We start from the raw sequence: 17885 nt of genomic DNA, 5'->3' as shown, positions 1-17885 counted from the left end.
TTACTCATTAGTTAGATCTTGAACAAGAGACTTCCTTGAGTTGCAAAGAATGGTGCCAACACCAGAAATTCCACAACCATTAGTTTGATAGGTGATGACCCGGACGTATCCTTGAGAGGGTCCCCAATGATGTCACAAATAACAGCAGCCATGTGAGGAACGGATTCCTTAGGGCCAAGGCTCCTTGCATGGTCTGATGCCCCAGCCTATCAACGCCATATTAGATGAGCAATTTGAATAATCGCATGAGGTATCTACAGATTCTGATGTGGAACTATGAGAAATTTAAGACACCTAACCTCATGTAAACCAAGTTTAAACAAGCACAATTTTGTTATCTTGAAATTTACCATTCTTTTGAATAGGCAAGGGTCATAAATGTACGGAAGAAACAAGCCTCAGGAGCACAGTAGCATGTAAAGAAAACATGAGAAAGGAAGAGTAGCTTTACCTCGATGTACTTGGCATTGTCCCATGCACCACCAGTATTAGATGAGGATCAGATAACAATCTGTGACAAAGAACGACCATTACCTTGAGTCACAAATTCTGCTGGTGAAATCAGCATGCAAATTCTTACTTACCTGAACACCAGAAACAAGAGACCCAGCAAGAACACCAGATAGGGTTTCCATGACACAAAATTCCAATGATCAGGGGTGTAAGCATCACCAGAGCACCTGGATAATCATCTCTTTGATTGAGGCATCAGTGGAAATCTTGACACAGGTGGCATAATCATGTTTAGCAGTACCATCCATAAGCCTCAGTTAGTGCCTTCGGACCTCCTCCACCCTCTTCAGAGCTGCACTGCCGACACTCTTCATGGTCATGGCTGAGAACCAGTAAGGAAGCATCGCACCAACAATCAACCCAATGAACACCTTTGGTGTCAGAACATCCACAGTGGAAATAGCTGCTTGACTGTGAGAGAGACCAAGGCAGCTGAATCAATTGCAAAGCCCTGGGAAAAGACATAAAAATATGAATGAAAATTACAAACAAGACTCAAGATGAATGAAAACATAGAGAACAGCAGTAACAATCCGAGTACAATCTTAATAGCAAGCAATAATGACAATCAAACAATTGCATTTGCAACAACACAACTTTTGTGACATGCAACCAATAGATAAAGCTAGAATATCAACAAAAATAGTACAAGCACCATCCCTGGAACAGATGACCTCTTCTAAATATAGATTGACTTTTGGCAAATAGCCTTACTTTAAATTTTGGAAAAGTAGCTTCTTCTGAAAATATTTTCCCAATTAGCGTTCTACATGGCAAAAAAGCTAATACAAAAAGCACTGAAACTTGTGGGTAGCAGTTTTACCAAAGCTACTATCTGCATAAGCAGTTACAAAAAAACAAAAAAAAATCTAAAATATAGATGCAAACATCATATTCAAACCAGATAGCATGAATGTGCACCAACCCATCTAAAATAAAATAAATCTACATCATACCAAGGTTGTTCTTGTCACTATCACCTAGGCACAGGTTACCTCCCCAAGCTTCAAGCAGATCTAACACAGTTAATTGAATGCAGAAAACTACTTGAGCAATAATATTATGATACCCTTCCTAGGGCTGTGGTGGTGTTGCCTGCAGTATCAAGTGCATCTGTTCTCTCCTGAATCCTGTGGCTCGTTCCATCCATCTGAGCAATGCCTCCAGCAATATTGTCACTGGTGGGCCCATAGGCATCAATGGCCGGACCAGTAGCAATACTGCTCAGCATGCCTAGAGCAGCAACAGCAATACCATAGATGGCAGCAAGACTAAATCTAACAAATATACTGACAGCAGTGGCAAAAATTGGGATAATGACAGACTTGTATCCTAAAGCCAGTCCGGAAATGACACTAGTAGCGGCTCCAGTCCGGCAAGAATCAGCGCCATGTTGTACAGTACTGAGAAATAAGTAGTAAGGAAAGGACACAATATATAAAAACCAGATCATGGTAGCTCATGTTAAGCAGAATAGAAAAACCAATTTTTTACCCATATGCATTCCTTGTATAGTATTCGGTAACAAACCCAATAACGAAGTCAGCCCATAATCCAATTGCAACACATTAAATAACTCCCTAAACTACTCTGACGATTAGATTAAAAACTAGCCATTTACTGAAATAAAAGGAACATGATACTAACCAGCTTTTGGCCTGCTTCTGGTCACCCCAAAACTGAAAATCGTGAATGTCAAAGGGAGAGCAATCCAACTGATAATTGCAATACCAACCGTCGGTTGCAAAGAGAGTAGTTACTAAACAAACTACGATGCCCATGGAGCTAATAAGCAAAGTATAGCACATTGCAGGAAAATCATGGTTGACTCCAAATGAAGAGATAGAGGCAACAACAAGGACAGCACATGACGATTCAGCATATGATCCAAAAAGATCAGATCTCATCTCACCAATATCCCCAACATTCTCTACAACATTATAAGCAATCCCCTGTAAGATATATCTAGAAGTTGAAATAGGTAGAGAAGACGTTTACTGTCCTAAAAGGTATTTGTATGAATAGGACATATTAAAAAATAGTTGCTTGATAGTACCTCCTTCAGGTGGAGAAGCAATTTCTTTTTGATGCCTAGAAGAAGTTATTCCAGAACTAAAGTAGTATAATCAGTATCATCTAGTGCCAGACCTCTTTGAGATATTTGATCAGATATTTTACGAGCCTCTTCTACTCTACCTTCCTTGCAGAATTCAGACATCAATGCATTGAATGTGACAGAATCAGGAACAATACCATTGTTCACCATTTCGTTGAGAAGTTTAGACGCTGCTTCAAGATTCCCCATTTTAGCATACCCTTGTATCAATACTGTATATGTGAACTTGTTTGGGGTTACACCAGCGACACACATTGCCTTGTAGACCTTGATTGCTTCATCCATTTGACCTGACCTACAGTATCCAGCAATAAGTGTAGTATAGGTCACCACATTCAAGCCCAAACCATTCTCCTTCATCAATTCAAAAATTCTTTTAGCCTCTTCTAAATATCCAGTGCAGCAGAAGCCATGCATAAGGGTACTATAAGTCACAAAATTTGGTAATATACCATTACTTTTCATTTCATCGACAAGATTAGAAGCCCCAATAATATTGCCATTCTTGCAAAACCCACTCACAAGTGAGTTGTAGACAACAACATTTGCCTCTAAACCCCATGTACCCATCTCCTTTAGGAAGCTTTTCGCTTTATCAATTTCCTTAACCTTGCAATAGCCATCGATAATCATACTGCATGTAAAAAGATCCGGAACCAAATCTTCATCCTTTAGTTGATTCAAAAGTCCAATAGCCTCTTCCATTCTACCTAAACGGCATAAACCATGTATTAGAGTGTTCCAGGTAACAATATCTGGTTTAAATCCTCTTTTGATCATGTCATCCCATAGTTTAAACCCCTCGCAGATTTTCCCTTCTTTGCAGCATCCAGATATCAAGATATTATATGTCACTCTATCTGGTGCTATTCCCCTCTCGAGAATTGATTTGAGGAACCCTATTGCTTCCTTGATGTTTCCTGACTCACAAAGCCCATGAATCAATGCATTGGAAGTTGTAATATTCACACCAAATCCTTTCTCCAACATCTTGGACCAAATCTCTATGGCGTTTCGATGCTTCCCTTGCTTACAGAGCTCAACAATCAAAGCCGTCAAAAGAGAGTCATTAGGCCTTAAATTCCTCAGCAGCATCTCTCCAAGTAGCCTCACTGCACAATCTAATCTTTGTTCTTTAGTGACAAGCCAGAAAATAATAGAACCAAACAGCCCAGCATTTGCTTCCATCCCATTTGACAGAATTTCATCAAGAATATACTCAGCCTGCTTCATGTCCCCTGCATCGCACAAGCCTTGTACAATTATATTGTAGGTAACACAGTTCGGTTCTATACCTTTCGCCACCATTTCATCCCTCAACTTTAATGCCTCTGTGGGTCGTCCCATCTTACAGTGCCCATATATCAATGTATTATAGATAACCACACTTGGTGGAATTCCAATCTCTTCCATTTCAGTTAGGACAAGTTCCACATCGCCAAACCTATCCAATTTAACCAAGCCATTGATGAGAATACCGAATGTTACGATGCTTGGATTTATCGAGATTCTAACCATCTTCTCCCTCAATGCAAATGCCTCATTCAACATATTTCTCTTGCAAAGTCCATCAATCAGAGCATTGTAAGTTACAACGCTTGCAGAAATTCCGGACCTTTCCATATCCGAGAACAATGCCATAGCTTCCTCAACATTCCGTCTCTTGCAGAGGGCATCAATCAGTATGGTGTACGAGTAGACGTCAGGAGCAACAAACTGCTGCATTTGATCAAAAACCATGCGAGCATCCTCTAAATTCTTGGATTTCACCAGCGATACCAAAAGAAAATTGCAGGTCTTCAGAGACGGGCAGAGCCCCCGATCGACGAGGATTCTGAAGGCAATTAAGGCGAGCCCTCGGCCACGAAGCTGGGTGCAGCAGAGGTGGACAAGAAGATCGATCGCGGGCGAGACGCTTGAGGGGACGGTGTCAGCAAGGGCGTGGATGATCTCGGAGAACCAATGATCCGGGTCATCGAGGAAGAGGGGGACGGCGGCGCGGGCGTCGAGGATCCGAAGTAGGAGAACCCGGGCCGCAGATGCGAGGTTGGATCGGAAGAGGGAGTGGACGATGAGGGCGTAGGCGCGGGGGGTGAAGATGAAGCCACAGTGATCGGTGGCGAAGGAGAAGAAGCGAAGGGCGGGCTCTGGGTGGAGGGAGGAGCGGAGGTCGAGGAGGAGGCGTTCGAGGCGGCGAGGGCAGATGCGAGAGAGGGTCTCGCGGCAGAGGGCAGCATCGAAGGGGGCAGGGGAGAGGAGCAGGGAGACGCTGCGGCGGAGGTCGGCGTCGTCGTCAGCGGCGGCGGCCGCGGAGGAGGAGGAGGAGGAGAAGGAATAGGCACGGATACAGTATAAAGGTTTGGTCCGATCGGGTGGCAGTCTGAGCGGCGGCGGCAATCGCAATCTCAATCTCATTGCGGTCCGATGGCACCGAGAGGAGGGACAGCGAGGTATTTAGAACACGGAAAAGATCGATTCGACGGCTGGGATGAGAGAGGATGGCGTTTCGCGAGACAGATGCTCGTGACACGCCGTTTGGAGAAGTAGCGAAGGAACGTATTTATGGCCACGAACGGGCCAAGTTGGACTCTGCTTTTATTGGTGTTGATCAAGTCCAACACGTACGTGGACGCATCCCGCGAGCCAATTACTAATGAACTCCATGGTTAAGAGTTAAATCTCAGATGAATGGGCTGCATTCCGTGCAGACGGATTACACGGGTTACTTCTACATGGATTGTGTCCGAGAAATAAGCCCACTTCTGTTCGTCACAGTCGGATGCAAGCCCCGAGAGAATATGTTTCTCGAGACGAAAAAAATAGAGATTATGTTACGTGATTCAGAAATTTAATCATCGATGATTTTATTTTTCTTAATATAAATTAATTATCATAAATAATATATTTTTTTATTTAAATTATTAACTTCTTTATTTGTCTAGTATGGTTAAAGAAATAATTAAAATTAATATTTTCAATACAAATTAATTAATTTTTCTAATGAATTATGTTATTTTTAGAAACTAAATAGTCTAAATTCTATTTTTGTGTGTGAATCATAAAAATAAATATTATAATGATATGATATGTTCATGTATAAAGATAAAATAAAAATTAAATTATTTTTTACCTTTCGGGATCATCCTTATGGGGTAAAAGATGGATTTTTAAGTATATGCTAGTATTGCATTAGTATCTACACCGAGATGGATACATCAATGTGTAAAAATTATGGTTGCTACCCCGCTTGAGTGAAAGTACTATAAGTTTAGGGTAAAGTTTAATCTCTTTACTCAAGCATTTATTGGAAAGATCCACAGGTATATGTTGCTACTATATCAAAACCTTTTTCTATCATCAAAAATATTATGGTAAGATGTCATTCATCAGCCCAACGTGGTCTAAACCCATATGCGCAATGTTGTCAAGGTGCCTCTGAGGTGAAAACGTCGAGCCATCAAGATACCACTTACACGAAGATCAACATCGAAAGAGGTTTCTTGACTAATCCTTCCGAGTTTCACCAAAGCAAAGTCGCCCTATCAGTCATTATATTTAGTTGGTTTGGTTTATGAAAATATTAAAATTGATCGTGTGTATAGATTAGGAACGCTAGTTTGAAGATAAAACATTTGACAACTATAAAATATAAACTAATAGTACCACTCTTTCTTGTTATCGAGTCTTTCTCTTATCTTCAATGTAACTAACTTTAAGCTACACCACTACGTATAATGCAAGTTCTTCTCTAATCAGAACAAGTTGTTTCCCTGTAGGGCAAAAAGACAGAGATGCTCGTCGTCTTCGACAACCAATGGACTGTGTATTATGCTGCTCGTTGGAGACGTCCCAACCCCCAATAAGTCACCTTAGTTTCGTACACTCCCGTCATCGTCTTCTTGCGGTCCCTTCGTACACAAAAGAAATCCATCCAGGGCTGCGGACACAACAGCGGCGGGATGGACGGCCTCTGCGAGATGGACGGCCGAGACGGGTCCTTCGCGGACACAGCGACGATGGGTGCCCGTGACCCCGCTTCTCCCTCATGCCACGAAGCTTCCTCAATCGTCGCCTGCCATATGCGCCCGAGTACCCGAGTTTGGAACCACCGCGTCCAATAATTCCCGGACTCCAAGCTGTCGGAAGACGGCTCACATGTTGTTTGTTGATATGCTTAGCTGAATTAGGAACGTAAACGAAGCTATTTTGCCGAGTCTTCTATGTATGACAATGTCTGATGGTGCTACCTCAGTCTCATAAGATCTTTATGACTTGTAAGGTTTGAGGCGCGACCAATCATGTCATGGTACAACTACAGGAACATCAAAGTGATGTGCAGCTCTCGAGTGGGTTAACCTGCATGACAGTATTTTTTTGAATTGAAACGCGTTTTCGATTCGTTTTAACCTGCCTTTTTATTAGTGCTAAAAAATGAGGTTATAATGAGCAATTTGGACAACCAATTCTATAAAGCGGCAACTAAGTTTATTGGAAGTTGCAGGGATAAGCGTCTATATATAACCTATAGCAGTCTCGCAACAAGAAGAGAAGCAGAGAACATGGGGAACAGCCTCAGATGCTGTTTGGCTTGCGTTCTTCCCTGTGGCGCGCTGGACGTCATCCGAATCGTCCATCTCAATGGCCGAGTCGAGGAGTACAGCCGTCAGGTCTCCGCCGGAGAGATCCTGGCAGCCAACCCGAACCACATCATCAGCAAGCCGTGCTCCCAGGGAGTCACCCGCAAGATCTTGATCGTGTCGCCGGACTCGGACCTGAAGAGGGGCCATATCTACTTCTTGATTCCCGAATCAGCATTCCCAGGCCCTGCAGGCAAAGAGAGAAAGAAGAAGAGGCACCAGAAAACTGGTGGCGACGTGGCCGCTAAGGAGTCGGACCATGACAACGACCGCCTCTCAGCGATCGTCTCGGAGAAGAAGGCATGTCACCGCCGCCGGCGGAGTGGGCGGGTTGGCGTATGGAGGCCGCGTCTCGAGAGCATATCAGAAGTCTGAGATAAGATTTTTCGCTTCAGCATGTGGGTGGTGGAGCATGGCTTGCTGCTTCTCTCTCTCTCTCTCTCTCTCTCTTATTCTTATGTGGATATACACATAATCGTGATCACTTCATCTTTTTCCTCCCACTTGATGGAAACGAGTGGAAGTTGTGAATCCTTTTTGTAATCTATTCTTCAGAGAACAAAAGACACATCCGTTGGAGCGAAATGAAAGAGAAACTTTACTCCCTTTGAACCATACTATCATAATCTTTATCATTATGTAACAAATACAAGTGTTATGAGATGATGACAAGAGAGGAGATTACTTTTTGGCTTGAGATACATAACACAGTATGAACTCTTTGCTGGGCATGGCGAAGAGGTGGATGGAGAAACAGCAACCACATCATCCTGGAGAGAACCAAGAAACGAATCCATTTCTTATTACAAAATCCGATCTTTTCATATCAGTCACTGCATATATTTTCTTCAGACTAAAATACGTTATTGCATATATTGTCATCAAATTTAATGTTGAAAACATTGTTGCTATTCTTCTATTCTCTTGGAAAAAGTAGTAAAACAGTTGCTAAAGATAAAGGGAAAAAAAAAAAGAATTGTTATCGGAAAGCCATATTTCCACCTTAATTAAGATGTTGCATATCGATGAGACTAACAACAGTTCTCTCACACCTTTAACTGGCCAACAAGGTTGATAAGATTAGCTTTTGTTTGGCCTCAAAGAAGTCCTGATCAAGGTACTGTCCTTTTAGGAATAGATAATGAAGGTATGGTCACCTAGTGGCCCATATATTTTGTTTGATCGCAAGTGGACAGATCTGACCATGTTTAATCTTTCATTAGGAATCCATGGAAGCATGGACTTCTCTCCCAAGTTCAAAGTTATCAAATCTTAATTAATATGGTGACCATGTGCAAGCATCCATGGCTTCTGATATGATATTGGGGATCATCGCAATGCAGCAGATTGCCCTTCAACCACAATGTTAAAGAGCCTGCAAAACATAAGCTTCTGCTCGATGATTGCACACAGAGCACCTAATCAGTCTGATGTTAGATTTAGTGTTTAGGTTGCTATCTCTCGACATTTGGCATAGCTTACTTGTTAGAATGATCAATCATATGCAAAAACAAGAAGTGATCATGTTTAATTCCTGAACGGTGTAGGTTTTCCTAGCTCAGAAGCAGGGAGGCAGAATTTAATACCAAGGGTTGTCAGCTACAGCTAATTTGATTCCTTGCCAAGCGATGGTTAATTATAATAACCCTGAGTCAATTTGTTTCTATGGATTCTTTAAAATTTCGATGCCAAAAGAATTGCTTTTGTAGTTAATATTCGGTGCATGTATGCGTAAAAATCACTGTGACAACTAAGAAGTGTATTGATGGTTGTGACATACTTGTTTACTACTTCCAAAACCTATTGTTCCTTCAACTAGCTGTCATGCTACATTCTCACAGTATGGAACTCTTTCTTTAATCATTTATGAGAGTCAGGGTGCTAATGAAATGCCAAAACTAATGCCGACGACACTAAGTACCAAAGAGAGGTTTATTAAAATATGACCGAGCTAGTACCATTTCCGTACTTGATAAAAATGAGTGATTTCTTTATTTGTATTCCCCTTATCAAATTTAGCATACAATGTGCTACAAGAAGGGTGAATAAGTACTTGAATCCCATTGCTCTAAATTTTGGGCACTATAAAACAGTTGAAATTTTTTCTTTTTCATGCAAAAGATTCAGTTAAAAAAAAATTGCACTAAGATGAAATGCACAGCAAATATTTTCTGAGTAGAGCCAGATCAAGTAAGTAGAACAAACGGTGCAAGAAATCTGAATAGCAGATGATGTACCTGAACACTTTTACCCATCAAAATAAAAGATTGGTGCATGCATGTCCTAATGAGTTGGCTATTTGTGGTGTGGCTCACCAGGTCTTGTTTGGCTCACGAACGAGGAGTCAACGACATGAATCTGTAGTTAAACAAAGAGAACAAATAACACAGAGTTAACCATGGATGTACATTGTAAGATAACAATGCATGATATGACAATAAGGTAGTTGTACTAATCCTGGTATTTATAAATCAACCGGCTTTGGCTGGCAAGTATGATTTAATCGAACAAAAGGCCTTGCACATGGCACCGATGTCTATGGTTGGGAGTTCAGTAACAGATCATGCAGATGTATAATGTAATGGATAATGGAGATAAAACTGTAAGTCCAACCTCTTGTATGTAACCCACTTACTCCTTGCAGCTGTACAAATTTTACAACCCAACAGGAGAACTGATGCACCACAATGCAATAGATCATTGCACTCTAGGACATCTGGATAATTATGCGAGCCTTCTTCATTCTTCCGCGTTTAGCACACATGTTGACTCTAGTATATCTCGATAGTTGGGACTTACGGCTTTGTTGTTGTTGTTGTTGTTATCGACCAAAGTGACCAAAAACAAGCAGTCAGTATCTTGACTAAAGTGAAACTATTTGGCCTCAAACACATATCCAACATGCTTCTGAACGTGTCAAGCGCCTCTTCCAGCCTCTCGTCACCATTATACGCACTAATGATCCAGTCCAAGAGACAACATTTTTCACAGGCATATCCTCAAACAACATCTGAGCATGTTTCACCAAAGAGACCAAACTGGTCTCAACGAACACACACACGTCAGTATTGAAATTTTACGCAGGCCTTGATCCGGAGACATCTTCCAGCGGATAAACGGAGACGAGTCCTCCGAGTAACGGAAGAGGAGGCGGGACGTGGGCGTGGGAGTGGGAGGGGTGTCCGGCCTTGAAGTGAGAGGCGAGGAGGAGGTAGACGAGGAGTACACGGGACGAGACGAGGTAATTTGAGAGACCGAGAGCCCAGTGAAGTTATCGAGGGGCAACCTACTGCGTTGGCCCATCAGTATCACGCATCTTCGGGCCGTGCTACAGAAGACGGTAGGGTGATCGGCCCAGCTCTTGTCCAAGTTTAATCTTGACCCAGTTCTGTTGTCCACGGCCTCTCGGGACCCTACGTGAATTCCCCGATCAAGCCGGAGACGACAGTGATAAGCCAAAGTTAATGGGTCCCGCGATGAAGTATACCGAATTCCCTGTAGCAACCCATCCCACGAAGTCCATATAACCATAAACCCTTCCCTCCGCATCACTTTGTTGTTCGGTGGGAGGAAGCCACGCCGCCTCTTTCGATCTCTTCTTTCCCATATCATCGACCGCAACTTCTTCTTCTGGTATGCCTTCTCCTAAAGATCAGTTCTTCCTAGAACAATGCTAAAGAAATCCTATTGTCGGTCCTTGCATGTTAGATAATTGAATCGATCTTGATGCAGAATCAAAAACCTGTCGGAAACTTGTGCATCTTTACGTGTTGATAAATACGATATAGATCAAACAATTTTGATGTTATCACTGTCTTTTGAATCTTTAATGTCTATGCTTACGTTATTCAGATTCCTGTAACTTTCTCTGCTTTTCTTCAGAATCTTAGAAGATATAACATGAAGGGAGAACAGGACGGCCTTCCAAAATTTCCTGCTCGAAAGGTGTTCGCTCTTTTTCCCCTGTGATGCTGTTAATGATCAGTCGCTGAGTTTAGATTGTTTATATGTTTATTTCCTTTAAGCAGATGAAGTTCACCCCTAAGATACGTCCTCGGAAGGCACCAAAGCCTCTCACAACTAAAACGTATGGTGTAAATTATTGAAAGCACTATATTTTTAATGCATTTCCTGGAACTTACATGATGCTTGCTTGTAGGGAAACACCTGAAACCAAGGATGATGTTGTTGATAAGGAACTGCTCTCAAAGCTTAACCATGCGAAGGTAATTATTAATTAATATTTCAGCCACTTGAAGCTGTCCGCCCTGCCCTTTTTACGATAATTTCTTTGTTTGATTGGAGCCATGTCTTAGCAGGCTAACGATGGTCTCATGAGGAGATTTCCTAAGAGTGATAGAAAAGGTTAGAGATACTCAAATCAACTTTCTGTAAGACAAATTACTCAACTCCGGTTCTTAAAGGACTCTATTTTAATCTGCCTTGGGTATATTCTCCAAAAAAACATATTCTCTTAGTAGTTTCTTTTCATCGACTGACATGCTTTAGAGAACAAATGGTTTCATTCCTTTTCTAAAAAAGAAAATGTCATGACATTCTTATATTAATTGTAAGCTTTAATTCCTAAATTTTAATTTTCCTATGTCATAATGCTTCAAGAAAGCCTTTTCTTTTTTTTGCTCTATTTAGAGTAGAGCATCTCATGTGCAAGCAAGAAGTTGCACAATATGGAACGTAATAAATTGGCACATAAGCAGCCTTATGATACCTCTGTTTTGTGAAGAAGACACAATCATTCTTATAATTACTTCCACCTTGTAAATTAGAAACATTCTTTTCCTCTATGAGAAATGAATCATTCCGGGTGCAAGCAAAAGCCACATATAGAAAAATGTACCTTGTTTTTTTATTATTAGACCTATGAGTTGGGCATGAGAAGTCTCTCTGTGAGTTGGAAAGCTCTCAAATATGAGTTGTTTTTTATATTATTGGACCTAAATGCACAATTCATTATCTTGTTGCCCTCTACGAGTTATATTCATAATTGGATTGAAATATACGGTTTTTCATAGTGCAGTTTCCTCAGTGATGTACAGAACATTCAATATTATTTAATATGTACAAGTTGCCCACAGATTAAGATCAAAGGCCTGAAAACCTCCTCACTATTCAGTTGCCACAAAATGACATAATTCACATAGAATGTTCTTTTTAATTCATAGGGTTTACTGATATTTCTTCTGCAGAATATTTAAAATGTGAGTCTGTGATCACAGGATTCTCAATGCTGACTGTTTTTTTTTTAAAGTCCAGTTATCTGTTTGTTCATTGCAGTTGGCCCGTCAGAAGTAGCATTTGGCCATGGAAGTTCCTCGTTAGCAAGGTCATTTCCCAAGGGTCGTGGTACAGGAATCCAAGATTCAGGTGCCGTTTTGATCATGAATTCATGTCTCTTTGATCTGCCCTAACAAGTCATTGAACAGTTTTTTTTTTTTTTTTAATTCCGGGGTATGTAGATGGCCTTGATGTACAGAAATTTGAGAAAGAATATGTCGAGCCTTGGGTGAGTAAAGTAGCATTACTTCCACCAAATCATTCTTTATAAGTGACATCATAGTTCTCCTGTTTTGTCTCTTAACAGGATTATGATCATTCATACTATCCTTCCACACTTCCCCTAAGAAGGCCCTACTCTGGGAACCCAGGTAAAAATTGGTTCCACTGTACTTTACACAATCATGCAGCAAGGAGAGACTTTTCAGCTGTGCCCGGTTTGTTTCAGAAATTCTTGATGAAGAGGAATTTGGGGAGGCTTCAGCAAGCTTGGGTATGGATGAAACTCAAATTGATTCAGCCGGGGAACTTGGTCTGATGGTATGAATTTTTAGCATAGCTCATACTCTTCCGGATGCATTGCTCTCATTAGCATCTCAATGACGATCATGGCAGGAGAAGAGGGAAGAAACACAAATGCTCTTCTTTCAGTTTCCTGCAAACCTTCCAGTGCTAAAGCAACCTGCTGCAACCACAAACACTAAAGATGCTGCAGGCAAGATAGACCGTGCATCGAAGAAGGGCTGCAAATTGGAGGAGCTGCAACCGGGGTTTATGGGTAAACTATTGGTCTACAAGAGTGGGAAAGTCAAGATGAAGCTAGGAGATACACTGTTTGATGTGAGTTGCATTTTTTGTTGCTTGTATTCTTTTCCAAGCAGCTGATATGTTAGCCCTGCTTGCTAATTAGGATTCAATTTCTTCTTTGCAGGTTTCTCCTGGTTTATGCGGTTCATTCGCTCAAGATGTCGTAGCTATTAATACTAAAGACAAGCGCTGTTGTGTACTCGGGGAGATCGACAGGCGCGCCGTGGTGACCCCGGATATCGATGCTTTGTTGGACTCCATCGATGATCTTGATTGATGTTAACTTTCTAACCCCAAACTTTGATCAATTATGAATCAACTCCTTCGTAATCTCAGAGGTGCACAATCGAAAAATTAGTTTATTTTTTTTATTTAATCATAAATGTATAACTTTTGGTTCCTGCTTTGCTTACCCACGCATGTATGCGGACATTTGACAGCATAAATAAAGGCCATTATCATGCTTTAGCGTGTAAGTAATCTTAGTACATTAGGAGTACATTGGGCAGCATCTTTAATTAGAGCTTAAATAGCATGATGTGCCAAATACCAGGTATAAAATCTCTAAACAAATTTGTTGCAAATGTTACAGGGAGAGCCTATCAAACATGGAGAATCGAAACTCTATCGTGATAATGGTTAATTGTGATTCAAAACTGACTCGGCAAAATCGATATCTACGAAAACCTTTTTGCCATTCAGTTTGTGTGAACATCGAAAAAGGATTTAGAGGAGTCAGATGACATATATTAAATTTGATCCATAAATTTAAGTTTTTATCGCTTCCTTATTTTCATGTTAATTATATTTTCTTTAACTATTTACTATTTTTATCTTACACATGAATATTTTTTAATAACTACATATATCGCATTAAAAGTTTTAAATCAGGACAATATGAATTAGGATGTCAGAACAAAAACCAAGCATCCGATAATGCATAAAATATTAGTAATTAATTATTTCTGCTATCTACTTATTTATATACACAATCCATCATTATATGTGTTCCTTTGAGACAGTAAAAGACTGCTTTTTTTGGTTGCAGATATTGGAAGGCAGAATGACAGAAAACAATAGAAACAATTTATATGCTCGCTTGCACTTTGGAGAAAGCTGCACAATTCTGTTCTACTATTTTTCTCCCATCTTTTAGAGACCCTTTTGCTCCTCCATTCTCCTTCTGGTTTTGCTCGTTGCTTAACTTCCCATACACTTCTTAATAGCTTGCACCACCACTTGCCTCACCATCTGTGCATCCACGCTCTCATTCTGCGGCTGCTAAAAGAAAAAGAGAAGGATGAATGCCTTTTGAAATGAAATCTCAGAATTCAGCATTGTATTCTCAATAGTTCACTCACTATGCAGAATTCGACCTCTATCATTATTCTTGTATTTTTCACATTATATGCAAATTAATAATGCATGCGCTTCGGAGTTTCTTTCTTCATATGCTTTGTTTTAAGACTATATATGATATATATACATAGACCAATTATAAGTCAAATGTGAAGTATTGTTTCATGTCGATATCGAACGTAACTAAACATCACTCAAACAAAATTGGGACATGATAAACCCTAATATAGATCCTATCTCCACTTCGAGATATAGTTTGCAGTAGGACTATGCACAGTGACCAATTCTTTTGGACTTGATGCCATGTATCTTGTTCAAATACATGTTAATGCATGTAAGAGTGTGGAAACCTTCTTATATATCTATCTTGTATTACCGGATTGATGAGAAAGGAGCAGTGTGGTCTGCACACCTCTGTAGATACACATAATTATGCAGGAGAAGAAAGCTACATCAAACATATACTACACAAGCAGACAAATCAATGAATGCGTTTATGCATGTAGCGAGAGAGCACAGTGTCTATGTGTAGATCATTACTGGAGGAGCACAGCTTGAACATCAGTCACCTTAGTTACTTGTGTATTATTATATATGAGGATGAGAGATGCATTAGCATGCTCATGTGTGGAGTATACTCGAAGCCTGGTGATGGAATTTATCTGCTTACTTCTCCTCCAACAGCTTCAAGACGAAATGAGTCGGCGGAGGAGACGGTCGCATCCAGCACATCAAGACCAAGTTCCTGGAATGCCTGAAGAACGGAGATAAGCATGCCCGGGCAGTTCTTGTCGGAGAATACATTGATCCAGAAACCCTTTTCTAGGGTTTCGACAGTAACCTGCAGGGATATTGTAGAGAAGTGAAACCAGGCCAACCGTGAGTTCTTCCAGGTTCATATAGCCTACTACCGGAGAGTACCATGGGGAGGGAGCTTTCCTCCGCGAGATCTCGTTTGCATGCTTCCACCTTTTGCTTCAGCTCTTGGATGTATTTTGACGCGTCCACTATAATAGAAGCTTTGCTTAGCTATGTACGGGGAGAGCGTTAGATGATGCGGCAAAGTGTAATACCACAAGTACATGAAATCTGAGAATAAAAGAACGACAGTATCTGCGATCAGTACTAAGGTACCTTTTAAAGGATAACTGTACAGTTTAGATGTTGAAGTAATTTGTTTGTGCTTCCAATTATTCTCAAATTAATTGCAGTTCTTGGTCTAGATGGCATAAATGAGTTCGATACATTTGGATCGATCGACTCGTATGGGTTTCCATCCACTCCATGCTCTAATAGAAGAGGAGGATGGAAAAGGGACCATGTCAGAAGTTAGCAGTAAGGAACTATAGGATGACAGTAGGTTTTGCAGCTTGCAAATGGAAGAGAACGATCGGATGTCATTCGATAAATTACAGTGCGAAATAAGGAGTCAGAAAATGGTAGGAGGACTTTCAAACATGATGGAGATGCAGCAGCACAAATACATCAACAAGATACAACAATTATCGAGAAAATTAAGCGTATTACTGCGCTGGAGTTGGTGACAGATCGAAGCAGCTGCAGCTTCTCATGCAAGACAGACTTCTTTTGATCTCTGGATGTCATCTTTCTTTGTTCCACCCCCGCGCTTCCCTTCCTCCGGCCTCTTCCGGAAACGCCCGGAGGAGTAGCTTCGATAGAATATAATAGGGCAAGTCCGACACGATGTTGAGGTATCGTAGATTACTTTGCCTACGTCAGCTGTTACAGAAAGCTAAACATCATTGCTGATAGAAACCTTTCGCGGGGATGAATTGCAATATTAGCTAACAATCCAATCATTATTTTGTTACATCACGCATGCAGTCTTGCTGTTACCTGAGAAAGCATGGGATGAGCTCCCACGGAATAATGGATAGCCAGCACAAAGTGTCAGTGAGGTCGACATCGCATTCCCCATCAAACTGCTGACTGCTTGGCCCACTGGGAACGGAGATGCACCTGCTGCAATAATTGAAGCCCAATTATGACTCACGAAACCCATTCCCACCACTACATGATGGTCTTTTCGCTTACAAACATTCACATAGCATCGGTTTACCGGCAGTCTGCTTAGAGTCAGTACCGTGAGTGAGACGAACGATGCTGGCGTCCTGTAGCGATGGAGCTCGTAGTGCTAGTGAAGTACTGCTTCATGCATATGCATATGCATGCACAAAGAGCAAGCAGAAACTTGGAACCAAATGCTAAGGGAGAGTTAAAAGTAGGAGAGTGGGGTAACGCCGAAAGAGGGAGAGGAATCTGAAGTGAAGTCGAGGGGGAGCTGTTTGGGTGTGCCAATGCGACGCGTGTTCCGATTTGGATCTTCTTTGCCACTCTGAGTTGTGAATGCCTCCAAACATCCCTCACGGGTATACTCTTATCGACTTCATTCATTCATCAGCTTCGACTTGGCAGGAGTTGGAAGTGAGGATGATAGGTTGAACTATTCTGTATTAGACAGTTCACCTAATTGTTGTACATATGTTGGATTTTGTAGGTTGGGTTGAACACAATGGATGGGAAAGATGGATTTATCCCACGCATTTTATTCTGCAAATAATTTAATCTTAGACGATGCTGAAGTCCAGCTAGCAATAAAAATGCATGACAGAGTATGAATCAGAAAACTATTCTAATTAGTTGGCTGATGTTTGCAACATATTATGGCTTCTGTCTCCCACCCACAAGATGCAGACTCTCTGGCAGATGTACTACTCCTCCATCCACCAAGTGAAGAGCAGAGTATAAGCGTTTAGCACGATGATACGGAGGATGTCGGTGTAGAATGGAAAAAAGTTATTCTGAAGAGGAATAATTTTATTTGATGATACTTATTTATACCGAGTTTGATCGAAAGATTTTTCTTAATCATATACTTAAATTATTCAATCATGTTAATTATTTAAATTTATAATTAATCATCAAATTATAGATTAATTGAGGAGGTAAAAAATTGTAAAGATGTTATTTCGTATTTGATTTTATTATGATCTTTTATCATGCCCGTAAAATTGAGTTTGGAGGTGATGTCAAATTTCTATAATCGATTAGTTACCCAGTTGAGTTCTGTAGCGTTGGTAGCGATGACTCGATAATTAGCTTCAATTATGGATTTTGTAACTGTTTTCTATTTTTTA

The 17885-nt window shown here is 40.8% G+C and overlaps 4 protein-coding genes and 1 long non-coding RNA gene across 12 annotated transcripts; 1 reads left to right on the top strand and 4 right to left on the bottom strand.

Annotated features, from left to right (window-relative positions):
- Nucleotides 1–4: 4 nt before the first annotated feature.
- Nucleotides 5–5133, bottom strand: LOC103972238 (pentatricopeptide repeat-containing protein At4g19440, chloroplastic). Of its 5 annotated transcripts, none has more exons than XM_065091033.1 (6): nucleotides 2570–5133; nucleotides 2161–2465; nucleotides 1583–1916; nucleotides 585–964; nucleotides 452–511; nucleotides 5–206 (listed from the first exon to the last, which is right to left on the bottom strand). In XM_065091033.1, the coding sequence occupies exon 1, from the start codon at nucleotides 5042–5044 to the stop codon at nucleotides 2615–2617; it is 2430 nt and encodes an 809-aa protein (XP_064947105.1). In that variant the 5' UTR covers nucleotides 5045–5133; the 3' UTR covers nucleotides 5–206; nucleotides 452–511; nucleotides 585–964; nucleotides 1583–1916; nucleotides 2161–2465; nucleotides 2570–2614. The 5 variants fall into 5 exon arrangements, with proteins under 5 accessions (XP_064947105.1, XP_018676147.2, XP_018676144.2 ...); XM_018820602.2 differs by lacking the exon at nucleotides 1583–1916 and having other exon boundaries at nucleotides 585–680; nucleotides 755–964; XM_018820599.2 differs by lacking the exon at nucleotides 1583–1916.
- On the bottom strand, nucleotides 12–1744 carry LOC135596496 (pyrophosphate-energized vacuolar membrane proton pump-like). The gene is made up of 7 exons (XM_065088543.1): nucleotides 1609–1744; nucleotides 1463–1517; nucleotides 778–924; nucleotides 585–680; nucleotides 452–511; nucleotides 300–354; nucleotides 12–206 (listed from the first exon to the last, which is right to left on the bottom strand). The coding sequence occupies exons 1-7, from the start codon at nucleotides 1742–1744 to the stop codon at nucleotides 12–14; spliced, it is 744 nt and encodes a 247-aa protein (XP_064944615.1).
- Nucleotides 5134–7092: 1959 nt separating the features above from the next.
- LOC135597698 (uncharacterized) lies at nucleotides 7093–10518 on the bottom strand. The gene is made up of 3 exons (XR_010481375.1): nucleotides 9880–10518; nucleotides 9504–9624; nucleotides 7093–8036 (listed from the first exon to the last, which is right to left on the bottom strand). It is a non-coding gene; the product is annotated as an uncharacterized LOC135597698 (long non-coding RNA).
- Nucleotides 10519–10693: 175 nt separating this feature from the next.
- LOC103972235 (uncharacterized) lies at nucleotides 10694–14539 on the top strand. 3 transcript variants are annotated; one of them, XR_010481374.1, is made up of 12 exons: nucleotides 10694–10899; nucleotides 11149–11211; nucleotides 11295–11353; nucleotides 11426–11492; nucleotides 11583–11631; nucleotides 12562–12651; nucleotides 12744–12790; nucleotides 12869–12932; nucleotides 13010–13101; nucleotides 13177–13401; nucleotides 13493–13706; nucleotides 14417–14539. XR_010481374.1 is itself a non-coding variant. In XM_065091030.1 (11 exons), the coding sequence occupies exons 2-11, from the start codon at nucleotides 11167–11169 to the stop codon at nucleotides 13643–13645; spliced, it is 891 nt and encodes a 296-aa protein (XP_064947102.1). In that variant the 5' UTR covers nucleotides 10695–10899; nucleotides 11149–11166; the 3' UTR covers nucleotides 13646–13844. The 3 variants fall into 3 exon arrangements, 2 of the variants coding, with proteins under 2 accessions (XP_064947102.1, XP_009384778.2); XM_065091030.1 differs by lacking the exon at nucleotides 14417–14539 and having other exon boundaries at nucleotides 10695–10899; nucleotides 13493–13844; XM_009386503.3 differs by lacking the exon at nucleotides 14417–14539 and having other exon boundaries at nucleotides 10697–10899; nucleotides 11586–11631; nucleotides 13493–13844.
- LOC103972233 (transcription factor SCREAM2-like) lies at nucleotides 14507–16403 on the bottom strand. 2 transcript variants are annotated; one of them, XM_009386500.3, is made up of 4 exons: nucleotides 16255–16403; nucleotides 15649–15756; nucleotides 15398–15568; nucleotides 14507–14646 (listed from the first exon to the last, which is right to left on the bottom strand). In XM_009386500.3, the coding sequence occupies exons 1-4, from the start codon at nucleotides 16330–16332 to the stop codon at nucleotides 14569–14571; spliced, it is 435 nt and encodes a 144-aa protein (XP_009384775.2). In that variant the 5' UTR covers nucleotides 16333–16403; the 3' UTR covers nucleotides 14507–14568. The 2 variants fall into 2 exon arrangements, with proteins under 2 accessions (XP_009384775.2, XP_009384774.2); XM_009386499.3 differs by having other exon boundaries at nucleotides 14511–14649.
- Nucleotides 16404–17885: the final 1482 nt, after the last annotated feature.

This window comes from Musa acuminata, chromosome BXJ1-11, assembly GCF_036884655.1.
Source record: "Musa acuminata AAA Group cultivar baxijiao chromosome BXJ1-11, Cavendish_Baxijiao_AAA, whole genome shotgun sequence".
In the NCBI taxonomy this organism is placed as follows: domain Eukaryota; kingdom Viridiplantae; phylum Streptophyta; class Magnoliopsida; order Zingiberales; family Musaceae; genus Musa; species Musa acuminata.
Note: the sequence above shows the minus strand (reverse complement) of the source record. Positions and strands in the feature narration are given on the sequence as shown.